The sequence below is a fragment of the Pyxicephalus adspersus genome, chromosome 2 (genome assembly GCF_032062135.1).
Source record: "Pyxicephalus adspersus chromosome 2, UCB_Pads_2.0, whole genome shotgun sequence".
NCBI lineage: Eukaryota > Metazoa > Chordata > Amphibia > Anura > Pyxicephalidae > Pyxicephalus > Pyxicephalus adspersus.
Window position 1 is genome coordinate 26615748 of NC_092859.1, and position 13052 is coordinate 26628799.

Genomic DNA, 13052 nt, shown 5'->3' on the forward strand with positions numbered 1-13052 from the left:
AAAAAAAAAAAGACTGTACTAAAGACATATGTTAGGGACATTAAATTGTGAGCCCCTTTAAGGGACGACAGCTAGTGACATGACTATTGACTTTGTACAGGGCTACATAATATGTTGGCGCTATATAAATACTGTGTAATAATAATTCTTAATATTTTGTTTCTTTTTAGAATTGCACTACTGCACAGGAGCATTTCGGATATCACCGGTTGATGTAAACAGCCGGCCGTCTTCCTGTCTTACCAACTTTCTGTTAAATGGTAAGAATGGAGGGGATAAACACACATAATTCCAGAATAGTGCAATCCTCTCTCAGGATGTTTAACTTAGGAACATAAGACCATGAGGATCGGTGCAGTACAGATTTGTGTCTGATATTTCAAAGAGTTTCTGCTTACTGCTTTGTTGTGAGGCTCTTAAGCATTGCCTACTATATGAGTGCAGTGATCACCCTATCGTTTAGATTGAATAACCATATGAAGTGCACCTAAACCTCATTTCTGACATTTGTCACTGCCCTGCCTCCAGCCTGCTCTTCTGGTTGCCCCTACTGTAAGCTCCTTCCCTGAATCCAATCTAAATACAGTTTCTTCTATCACTTTAGCCTACAGTTGTCAACATTCGATATCCAGTCACTAAGCTGAATAATGTTGTTCTTCCACAGGTCGTTCAGTGTTGCTTGAGCAGCCACGCAAGTCTGGATCCAAAGTGATCAGTCACATGCTGAGCAGTCATGGGGGAGAAATATTCTTGCATGTCCTGAGCAGCTCCCGTTCCATACTGGAGGATCCTCCATCCATCAGCGAGGGCTGTGGGGGAAGAGTCACAGATTATAGGATTACAGTGAGTCAGTCCCACTAGGCTGGGAATTTTCTTTACTTCAGCATTTTCTGGTATAAATAAAATGTTGCATATAACCAGGGCTGCAGAGACAGTTCATTTTTGCCAACTTTGACCTCAGGTACCCAAAAATTGCTTTGCACTACACAGCCGTGCATATAACACCCCTTAAGTTTATAGGGGTACTCTGTAGTCCAAGATGGGGGTGAGCATGGCTGATAACACTATTGGGAATTTCAGTAGAACATTGTTGTCAGTTCATATAGGAATTTAGGAGCTAGGTATATTTTGTATATGTTGTATTTTGAAAGATATAAAACATGGTGAAATGTGTGTGTATTTGCAGATATGCACAGCAGATATTTTATTTTTTTTATTTTTTCGGAGACATACACTTTAAGCAGGTTTTGGTATTACCATTTTAGCGCCTTACTTTCCTGTGTGTTTTACTGTGGTCATATGTTGCTCTCATGTACCCATGTTGCTTTCCACCTCATAGGATTTTGGGGAGTTTATGAGGGAAAACAGACTCATGCCTTTTCTGGACCAGCAGTATAGGATGGACGGAACACCAGAGGTGCCCCTGGATCGATCTAAAAGTCAGTTAGAACGACATACGCGGTACTGGCCAATGATCATTTCGCAGACCACCATTTTCAATATGCAAGCAGTAAGTGTATGCTCCCTGTTCAGCATTACTTTTATATAGTATAGACATATTCTGAACATGTTTCTCTTCCTGCCAGGTTGTCCCTCTGGCCAGTCTTATCGTTAAGGAGACGCTTACAGAGGAAGATGTTCTGAACTGCCAGAAAACCATCTATAATCTGGTGGATATGGAGAGGAAGAATGACCCCCTGCCCATTTCAACAGCAGGCACTCGGGGCAAAGGACCAAAAAGGTACAGAGGATTTATTTTTTTTAATTCTTGTTGGGTTTGTAATCTTCATCCAACCTAAACAAGAAACTATCTTTCTCTTCACTACTTTATAAATTGTGTTTTTTTTTAGTTTGTTTATTTCAACACAGTGGAATGGCCACACTACAGCCGTACCACTGCTTTTTAAAATGGCCCGCGTAATTTCCAGTTCATTAGGTTTAGTGAAGTTTTTATCCTGCATGAAAAAAGGAAAAAACTTCTAGCTCCTTGGGTCTAGCTTGGGAGAAGTGCCCCTTTATTCTTCATTTCCCATGGTTCTGCAGTGTTGCTCCCTTATTGCTATCAGCAAATTAATGTAATTGGAAACACATATCTGTTGTACAGTCAGAGCTGCATCCACCTTTTTGAAATATTTTCCTGGAATTTTGAAAGTGTAATATTATTCCTGCAAATCTTTAGTTTGTCATTATCCATGCCCTTGTGCTGACAGGGACGAGCAATACCGCATTATGTGGAATGAGCTGGAGACTCTGGTGCGAGCTCACATCAACAGCTCCGACCGGCATCAGAGGGTGATGGAGTGCCTGCTTGCCTGTCGCAGTAAGCCACCAGAAGAGGAGGACAGGAAAAAAAGGGGAAGAAAAAGAGATGACAAGGAGGATAAGCCTGCTGGGAAGGATTATGAACACGATAAGAAGTGGGCGGAATCTGAAAAGTACGTCACAAATGAAAGACAGGATTCAAATAAAAAGATTTTTACTATTTTTACTTTTACTACCCAAGTTCTATGCCAACTATGGCAAACTGGTTTCTTTAGGTTTTGGATAGAGGTTCTTTTGGGTTGTTAGTTCTAGCTATCAAGCTTTCTGGTGAATTAAAAACTTCCTGTGCTACACTTAGTTACATTGTTCTTACCAATCTTTGAGCATGTAACCCCTCTCTATGCTGTGCAGATGAAAAAGGGGAGTTGTTTTGTTGTCCTGTCCTGTAGTGACAATGCTGATCCTCTTTATTTAATGTTAAATGAGCATTGTCACCTTACTGCAGGAAACATGTTACTAGCATGATCACTAGATGAAAATAAAGAGAAAATGAAATGGACAGTAAGTTGTATTATATTACATTTAAGTGCTTGTCTGACAATGGTTCTAACCAGAAGATGGTGCTAATATAGGTTTTGCATTTCCATAATGATTTTCATATGAAATCATGGTGATATAAAATGACATGTCCAGCTGGATAAGGACTCTTGCAAACTTACAATACATTTCTTTATCAACTTCTACATACCTCAAGCATATTTCCTTTACTGAGTCTAAATTCAAGCCTGTGTCCTACCTGCAGGCCTCCTACTCTTTACTGATCATTGCCTTATTCCCTGGGGTTTGCTGGTATGAAGCTGTAAACTCTGGATGAAATGACTAAATTTGTATTCTTTTAGGATGAAATCATCTATAGATAGAGAAAAAGAAGACCTGACAGAGGCTGAGATTATAAAGGATTCCCCCGATTCTCCAGAGCCCCCCAATAAGAAGCCGCACATCGTTGTAGAGGATGTCACCCCTGTAGAGAAAAATAAAGGTTGGTGTGAAGGGCATCCGGCTGTGTCTTGTATCTGCTTCTAGTCCTTAAAACATTTTCCTGTTCTGATATGAAATGTAATATATAAAAGATAATGGGAAGCAATTATATAATGTAAATCAGTACTCAGTCTACTAAACCCAAATGATTGTATATGTGGTTCATTGATTTGATCTCCACAGTTCTTTAGCAGGAATGTTCCTTATATAGTGTAATATTCTGCTAAGGCTGAGTGGTGTTCACCATGAATGAAGTTTGAAGAATTTAGAGGCCTGTTTGTTCAGTCCTTGAAGTATTTTGCAGTTGTCCCTAAGAATGTTCCAGAACTTTATTCTAATCAAACTGGAGGGCACAAACTTTATGAAATCTGGGTACTTTTTCCAGTGTCCATCTACCTGCAAATGGAAGATCAGAGGTATTATAGGAAGTCACCAGACTCTTAAGAACAGGCAATACAGAACTATTTTATATTATAATATTCTATGTATATTAAAAATACAGAACTATCTGATATATAAAAATATTTGTCTTTTGTTATCTTGTCCAGGGGTTTATGCAGATTATGAAACTATAATTAATCCACTGGAAGAGAACTGCAATAAGGGGCAGAGCAGGGTTTTCATTAAAACATTGTGCTGGATTAAAGTCTTATAAAACCTTAAATTATTTAAAGTTTTTAAATGAATCCTAGCATTATAAGCAGTGTAAAGGATGCTAATGCTACTAAATGTGACCCCAACATCAAGGTCTTAACCAGCTCTGGACATGAAATGGTTAATTAAATAAAAGTAGGAATAAAAAAATAAGATGCTTCAATAGATTTCACTGTATATAAATTTATATAACTTATAAATAAGTGATGCACACAATGATGACATAAGTAATACTTTATTTTCACACGGATTTTAATGCATTTCATTGCTTTTGGTATTCACAGGTCCCATGTCTCTTCTGTCTCTGTGGAGTTCAAGAATTAATGCTGCAAATTCAAGGAAACATCAGGAGTTTTATGGACGTGTGAACTCTGTCAACAACAAAGCAGAACTCTACCAACACCTTAAGGAAGAGAACGGGTGAGAATAGAGGGAAGATAAAAATAAATTAAAACCTGACAGAAGGCATGGCTGTCTGTAGAGAAAGGAAGGTAGGGAGAATTCTCTTTGTCAGGTGAACTGGTATGGCTGGGATCAGTCTGACCCCATCCGACATCTTCCCTTTCCAAGCAGATACCCGCTTTTCTTGTCACTCCATCGGCCCCATACAGTCTGATCAGTATTGATGTGTGATCAAGAAAAGAACTTTATTACATTTAAATATAACTATAGGCTGACTCTGGTTAAGGTAGTGGTCATGAATATACCCAATATTTTAATGCAAGTAGTAGACATATCTAAAAATTACTTCATACCCAGTACTTAGAGTCCCTCTACTTCAGCACATAAACGGGGAGAGGGAGAAACAGCACTAGGAGCCAGGAGGAGAGTGAAAGATGAAATTGTCAATCTGCCACTTTCACCTTAAACACAGGCTGAGGAAAGCAATAGACCTGCAAGTGGTAACTGAACTGCAGCATAATAAAATCAGGTTCTGGATCTCAGGACTGGATAAAGAGAAATCCATTAATAGTTAATAGAAATCCATAATATATAAATATATATGCATATGGGCATAAGGCACCTGAATGGCAGACTTAAATGAGTATATCTTCGTTCCTAAGACATACTTCCTGCTGAGTGGGTAAGAACAGGGTAGGGTAGGGTTTTTTTTTTAATTCAAGGAATGTAAATACCTGAATCCAAGCTGGTATCATCCTCTTGCAGAGCTGGAGTGTGAGAGGAAGGAGCACCACAAAGGGTCAATCAGTTCTGACAATCAGTGCTAACAAGAAGCATGCTAATAATAAAAGAAAGCATAATGAGAAACAAGAGCTTATCACTGTGCTGCTTCTCTTGTTACTGTCTATTCAGAGGTGGCTGCAGTTCAAGGATAACCTGTGTTCACAAAAAGTGGGGTGATGCTAGTAAACAGACTGAGGGCATCTATCAGGAAAACAATTCTGAATAATAATAATTAATACAAAAAAGGCATTGCAAATAATTGTGTAATCATTTTTTCCTTTCTTTCTGTATTCCCCTGCAGAACGGACCCTGTTGAAAACGGAAAATCTGGAAGACAATAATGAACATTATTCTGTCACACAGTAATAAAATTTTACAGACCACAGATCGATTTTTACTTTCTAGCATTTTCTATCAACTGTAAATGTGCAGAATCCTGGCAGATTATTTTATTACAATGAGAATATGATATTGTTTTTTGTCAATATCGATAAACTAATATTCCCGCCTTCAAAAATATATTAAAGTTGTTTTGTTGTAAACTTTTTAGAAAAAAAAGTGTGGAGTGTTTTGTGGGAAAAATAAGAATTTGTACAAGTGTGTATCTTGGGGTTTATAGGATCAATGGAGCTGGGGTGCCATAGAGCAAACATTCCTATACATGGTTCAATGGACCCGAAGGTTCCTCTAGAACAGCGTTTCTCAACCAGGGTTCCATAAAACTTCAGGAATCTTCCAGACATTGCTAGGGGTTCTTTGACCAAAGACCAATTTGTGGTTCTCAGGTCAGTTACTTCTGATTCCAATGATTTTTTTTAGCTATCTGTAATGTTGACATTCTTCTTACCCCAGACTAATATACTGTGGGCTGTGGATATAGTAATTATAAAAGGGGTTCTCTAAAGACCCAAAAGGTATTTTAAGAGTTCCCCCATGTTAAAAAGGTAGAGAAAGCCTAGTGTTCTATATAATGGTGCCACCAAAATGTGGGGTCTAATCCAAGTGATTTTAACTAAAATGATTGAATTTGGACCACTAGGGTAAGAGGGACACTCTTTACACTGACTGTCAATTTAAAGAGTATTTTCCTATGCTTTTATTTTAGTAGGGCTCCCTGAGACCTGAACATTATATTTTAGGGTTCCTCTGGGATAAGGGGGTTGAGAAACGCTACCTTAGACTATAACTTTTCTACCCTGTAGAATGGCATTGTCTACCAGAACTGAATTTCTGTAGGTGGGTTAAATTGTCAAAGATCCATATATCTCAGGACTACCTGACTCAATTTCCTGCCTTTCCATTAGCATCATTCTGTGTAGTGGATGAATTGAGCTTCAGTACCTAAGAAAAGGCTTCCCTGTGCCTGCAGTAGACTGATAACATAGCCTAGGCAATGTCACTAGACTGGAGCTTGCAGGGTGTTTTCCTATAATTATGCTTTTTTATAGCATTTTATAACCTTGCTCCGCTTTTGAAAGTGACACTCAACCACCTACCATTTCAATATGGAAAAGTTTACATTTAGCTACACCATGGGCCGATCATGAGCTTGCTGGGATTACAGACTCCATATGCACCCAGTCCAGGCACATTAACACAGCAGGCCAGTATCTTGGCTGCAGGTAGTATCCTGTGTCAATATTAACACAGGAGAAGCAGACGTTCTCTCCATGACGGAAAATAAAGTCACCTGCGCTCCTCATCCCACCAGCTTTTGTCGTAGAGCTAACAGAAATGATACACTAAGAAAACACAATAAAGGAAACTGCAACTATAATTAAAAAAAAAAAAGCTGTACAATATAATATTTGTACACAAGCAAATCTATACTCTGGGCAAAAAAATTATGGAATCAATTCAAAATAATGAATAGCCAATATATATATATATATATATATATACCCAAATCTCTTTGTGTCAACCTCTGCACCCAATGTCCCAATAGGAGAGATCAGAGTGATCAGAGCTGATACCTTACTTGTGTTTTACAACCTTTATCGTCAAATCGGCAGGGGGGGAAGGTGACGCCACTGTAATCCTAAACTCCTACAGAATATATGCTGTCACCCACCCCTAAGAGGTGTTGTCTGGCAGAGGTGAGTGAATTAAAAGTGGACAGACAGACCTAGGACAGCTCACCCGTGTGTGTGTGGGGGGGGTGTACATTGGATGGTTTCAGCAGAATTCTGCTTAATGCTATCAAAAAAATTACATTTCATCTTGTGATTTACAAATGTTTTTTCCATGGGCCTGATGTATTAAAGCTCCCCAAGGCTGGAGACCATACATTTTCATCATCACCTGCTCCAGGGTTGAAAAAAAATTGCTATCAAATAGCAAATGATTTTAAGCAATTCATTCCAGGTTTACTGATGAAAGTGTATTCTCTCCTTCCTTGGAGAGCTTACATAAATCAGGCCCAAAGTAGGCAGCTGGGGTGTTATCCATACATAGCATGCATTATTTTCAAAGTAGCCTGCACGTCAATTGCTGGGGTTGGTTTATTTCTTTTCCAAACTTTTTTCTCTTACTTTCAGGAACCAGTTAGGTTGGCTGCGTTGCAAGGAGCATGCTGATAGGAGGAGTGGAAAGTGACAGAGGTCACTTCTTCTTCTTTCACTGTCCAATGAAAGGCTGGGGCAGGGACAAGACCTATATACATATTACTTACCTGCATATATATATAAACTTATACTTACTTACCTGCATATATATATATATATATATATATATATACTTACTTACCTTAAGCAGTTAAGAATCAGGTCTTCTCCTTTACCAGAAAGGTTAGTGCAGGGGTGGGCAAACCTTTTTAGTCAGGGGCCACAATCTAAAATAAAATTTGACAGAGGGTCCGGGCCCATGGGGGAGTGGGCTGGGTTATGCCATCATGACGCCAGTGGCCGGTGTGCCCTCCCCAGCGGGGTCCTTCTCGTGACCCTGCTCGGAGTGGCACCAGCCAGAGCCACGGACCACCCAAAGGGCCATCCCTTATGGGCTGTAGTTTGCCCATGGATTAGTGCTTTGTAACAGGGCTGTGCCAACCTCAGCTGGAGAGAAGTACAAATCCTTGATATTTTATGTGTTTCAACTGGAGTTCAGTTTTATATCCCCATTATCTGTTAACTTATGATAGCTCTGATAAAGAATTGTCAAATATTGTGGGAAAACCTCTGTATTTGCCCTGCTAACTATAGTGTGGGAACTGTCATCAATCCTATTTTCATTTGGTATATTTACTGTGAAATAAAAGATGACCTGTGAAGGGAACAAAGCGAAGTGATGGCCCCGGCGATATCACTGTAATGAAGTATTGTTCGGTGTGGGATAATATCGTACTTCAGACAAGGTGTGGTCCATACAGAGTCATTGCTGCAGAACATATTTGTATGTTGGCTGCATTAAAAATAATTTAATATTACTGCATGTTTATTTGTGTTCCACTGTGCCTGGAGATTGTGAGGTATAGTCACTCATAACTAAATCCAGAAAAAATAATTCTGATCCTGTTTTCTGGATAGAGTGGGAGAATATTAGATATCCTGCTTGGGAGATTTCCTCTGACTTCCTATTTCAGCGCCATATATAATAGAAACACAACTAGTTTTTTTGCACTCTCAGATTTAGAAAAGCACAATTCATGTATACAGGAATTAATAACTTCTTATAACAGTCTTTCTGCAGCAATACAATGTAATAGAAAATAAATCCTGGCTAGATACAATAAATAAAGGAATTCTAGATTAGAAAGCTGCTGCCATGTGGGGTCCCTTTGCTGAGTAACATGCCCTTACCCCCTAGGTTTAGAAAACATTGAAAACGACCTTTAAAAACAGCTGCTTGTTTTAGGAAGATGTGTCAGGGAGGTGGCATTATTGCTTGCCATTAAACAAGGGCAGCCGGACTACACTGGCTACATGTAAGGTGCACAGAGACAGTGTTGGTTGGATTAGGAGATGGCATCTATGGGGGCATCAGCAGATATCAATGCCTGTGCTGGGCAGGGGAAACGATATGCAAAAGCTTGACAAATGTTCAATCCCTATTGATAAGCCAGCTGGTGCTGAATGGGCAGGCAGCCCTCCTCTCCCCATAGGCACTACTGTCATTAGGGAATGGCATAGCACTGTACATGTATGCTGTGTGATGGCTGTAGCTGCCTTCAAAGCTGTCTGTGCACCTTGGTCATAAATAGTGTTATCTGCTGACCCAAAAAAACAATCCAGAATTTACGATATTGGGTGTAAATAAAGCCAGGACTTATATTTTGAGGAAAGTAGGCAAAGACCCCATCACTTTTTCTGGTAGAAAGGTTTTTATTGAAGCAATAGAAACATACAAATGATGCCAACGGTTGTATAATGATTTTATAATAAAGTAATAAAAAACAACAAACAAGTGCAATACAAAAAATACAAATAGCTGGTATGTTCACAGCACTGACAATAAAATAGTAAAATCACAAACACAAAAGACAGTAAAGCTACGTACACACGTCCAATGGTTCTCGCCTGATAATCGGCTCGGGGCCGATATGGGACAAGAATCTGGCGTGTGTACAGCGCCTGTCGCCCATCATCCGAACGACTGTCCTGGCAGATCCACGGATGATGGACAACGAACCATCCTAATGCATGGGAAGGGGGAGAGTGCACAGCAGGGTGCTGCTCCGTGGCTCTCCCCCTCCCCTCTCGATAAAGATCCCTTCCAAAGACTATAATTGCACGTGTGTATGCAGCTTTATATGTGAAAACATACACACACATGGTTAACAATAAAAAGGGAAAAGAAGGGGAACATCCTGTTAAAAAGCTAGATAATAAAAATTTCAAATATTAAGAAGAGAGAGAGTTCTTGGGCAAGGCACATAATATTGCAACTAAGGTTGCCAGACAGACAACAATTTTTCATGAGTGTCATTAACAGTAGCTGTAATTTTTTCATTACCCATAGTACCATGCATTCGATTTTTAATTTCTAAAAAATGTAGAACAGAAGTTTTCCATGCACATACGATAGGAACATGAAATAGAGCAGGTTGAGGATCTTTAGGACCCCATCACTTTTTCTACTTTTTATTTCAGACCTGTCCAAGAGATTGGTTGTCTGAGAGCAGGAATGAGGAGGCTATCTCTCCAGATGGAGAAGTGCTACCCACTTACACCAGAGTTTCCCATTCAGGTTTCCTCATTCTTTTATCTGTAAGGGTGACATTCTTCCCAATGGCCAGTAATGTAAGGCTGGGTACATGTGCAATAATTGCAAAATTTGGATTGTGAAAGATCCTTTCCAAGGACAAACGACTGCACAATGCATGAATGAGCACTGTACATACAGCACTGGTCTGCTCTATGGAGAAGGGAGGGGGAGAACGATGGAGCAGCACCCCGCTGTGCTCTTTCCCCTTAACTTCCATTAATGATCGTTCCTTGTTTGTGGATCCGCCAGGACAGTCAGGAATCATCTGACATGTGTACATAAGAGACATTCTTCTCCCTGACCACCACTCTAATATACTGTGAATATAATTATTATAGCAGGGTTTCCTGAAACCTCTTAAAATGAATTAAAGGGTTCCCCCGTGTTAAAAATATTGAGAAAGGTTGTCCCATTGCTTTCTATACCAAAGACAAAATAGTCACCAGGCCAATAAAGAGGGTGAAAGTGAACTTTTGTTTGTTGTAAAAAACAACAAATATCAGTGATTTCCATAAACTCATATTTACATAAATAGCTAAAATAAATTAAATAGAAATACATTGTTATCTTCAATAACCTAACTTTATCTGAATATTATCACAATCTCAGAGTCTCCCCAGTGGGGTCACAAACAGCAATGAAAACCTAATAGGGTTTCTGGATTTTCCACATTTACAAAACTTGAAGAAAAAAAAGCTAAAATCCAGTGTGGAGAATTGGTAACGATATGCTGGATGAGGAGTTTTAGTTTGGTGTGGTCATTGAAGGTCACCGTGACACATCATTCAGATTATCTGCCCTGTAATAAATCAGCAATCAGTGATGATTATGGAAGGAAAGGTTTACATTTGGATGAATCCTGAGGCTGTGCTGGGCCGGGGGCTGGGCGGGTAGAATTGGCTATATATGACTTCTCTATGAACATTTCCCTTCAGAAGTGAATGGACTGATACTAAGTTTTGTACAAACTCACTAATTAGTTACAGAAGGCTTTGTTGTTCCAGAATTAGCAATCACCTGATTACTTTCCAATACTCAACTAGTCCAGTCTGGTATATAACGCTCTCCTATATAATAATCCCTGACCTGGTATATAACACTCTCCTATGGTAAATAATAGTCTCCGGTCCAGACTATACCAGTCTCCTCTAGTGTATAATAGCCCCCAGTCTGGTATATAACACTTTCTTGTAGTACATAATAGTCCCCAGTCCTGTATATAAAACTCTTGTGTCTTATAACAGGCTCTTGTAGTATATAACCCTCTCTTGTAATATCTAACAAGCTCTTGTAGTATATTATTTCCCAATCCTGTTTATAACCCTCTCTTGTGTTATAGAACAGTCTTGTAGTATATAACCCTCTCTTGTAATATATTATCAACAGGCTCTGGTAGTATATAACAGGCTCTTGTAGTATATACCAGGCTCTTGTAGTATATAACCCTCTCTGGTAGTATATAACACTCTATGTTAGCATATAACAGGCTCATGTAGTATATAACCCTCTCTTGTAGTATATACTTGTATTATATAACAGGCTCTTGTAGTATATAACCCTCTATGGTAGTATATACCAGGCTCTTGTAGTGTATAACAGGCTCTTGTAGTATATAACAGGCTCTTGTAGTGTATAACAGGCTCTTGTAGTATATAACCCTCTCTGGTAGTATATAACACTCTCTGTTAGCATATAACAGGCTCTTGTAGTATAACAGTCCTCCATACGTCTCTCGCACCTCAGGTTCTATCGTTGCCATGATGAATGAATTTCTCGCTCACCTCCTCCAGTCTCCGCTCCGCCCTCTTCCTTCAGGCGCTCCTCCTATTGGCCGCCAGGCTGCCGAAGCTCCGCCCAGTGCCAGAGAGCAGTCCGGGGAAGTTGGGGCAGCCGGAGAGGAGAAGGGGAGAGATCGCTGTGCCCGGAGGGGACCGGGGACTGAGCCCGACCTGGACACCCCGACAGCCCGGAGACTTTTCCCAGGAGAAACCCTTCTTCTTTCCCCTGCAGACCCCATATATACCGGAGATCACTAACTGCACATTCCTGGCATGTAAGGAACTTCTCTGGCACCATTCAGGGCATCCAGGGGCCACACACCGATCCAGCACTGACTACCGGCTCCGGAGAGGCGGGCTGCTCCACATGCCCCGCCTGTAGGGGGCGCCACTGGCGGCGGAGTGAGGATGCCCGATAAAATGTCCAGCTTCCTATACATCGGGGACATCGTGTCCCTCTATGCCGAGGGCTCCGTCAATGGATTCATCAGCACCCTGGGGTAAGCTCCCTGCCGGGCACTGTGTGATGGGGGGCACGGGGGAGGGGCACAGAAAGGGTCCGAGCTGCAACCTGTCAGTGTCAGCACATCGGAAGTTGCAAAACTTCTGTAAAAGGCCTAAAGTGTTAGTGTGCAGAGTTCAGTCTGTGTGAGAGATGCATGGCAGTGTGTGCACCGATCTCCCTGCACCGATCAAAATCCAATCTGCACCGATCTCCCTGCACCGATCAATATCCAATCTGCACCGATCTCCCTGCACCGATCAATATCCAACCTGCACCGATATCCCTGCACCGTGCATGCACTGATCAATCACAAATCATACACTGATCTCCCTGCACTGATTAATCTCCGATCTGCACTGATCTCCCTGCACTGTGTGCCCCGATATCCGTGCACTGTGTATACACTGATCAATCACAAATCATACACCAAT

The 13052-nt window shown here is 40.5% G+C and overlaps 2 protein-coding genes across 4 annotated transcripts in view; both read left to right on the plus strand.

The window, feature by feature from the left end:
- Positions 1-5524, plus strand: part of INTS13 (integrator complex subunit 13) — a 15619-nt gene extending 10095 nt beyond the window's left edge. For both annotated transcript variants that reach the window (XM_072400130.1, XM_072400131.1), the window contains 8 exons: positions 171-260; positions 665-843; positions 1340-1510; positions 1587-1741; positions 2211-2435; positions 3162-3301; positions 4239-4374; positions 5441-5524. In XM_072400130.1, coding sequence (XP_072256231.1) covers positions 171-260; positions 665-843; positions 1340-1510; positions 1587-1741; positions 2211-2435; positions 3162-3301; positions 4239-4374; positions 5441-5480 — 1136 coding nt within the window. In that variant the 3' untranslated portion in view covers positions 5481-5524. The remainder of the gene's footprint in view (positions 1-170; positions 261-664; positions 844-1339; positions 1511-1586; positions 1742-2210; positions 2436-3161; positions 3302-4238; positions 4375-5440) is intronic.
- A 6672-nt stretch (positions 5525-12196) lies between these two features.
- Positions 12197-13052, plus strand: part of ITPR2 (inositol 1,4,5-trisphosphate receptor type 2) — a 180647-nt gene continuing 179791 nt past the window's right edge. For both annotated transcript variants that reach the window (XM_072400134.1, XM_072400135.1), the window contains exon 1: positions 12197-12616. In XM_072400134.1, coding sequence (XP_072256235.1) covers positions 12525-12616 — 92 coding nt within the window. In that variant the 5' untranslated portion in view covers positions 12197-12524. The remainder of the gene's footprint in view (positions 12617-13052) is intronic.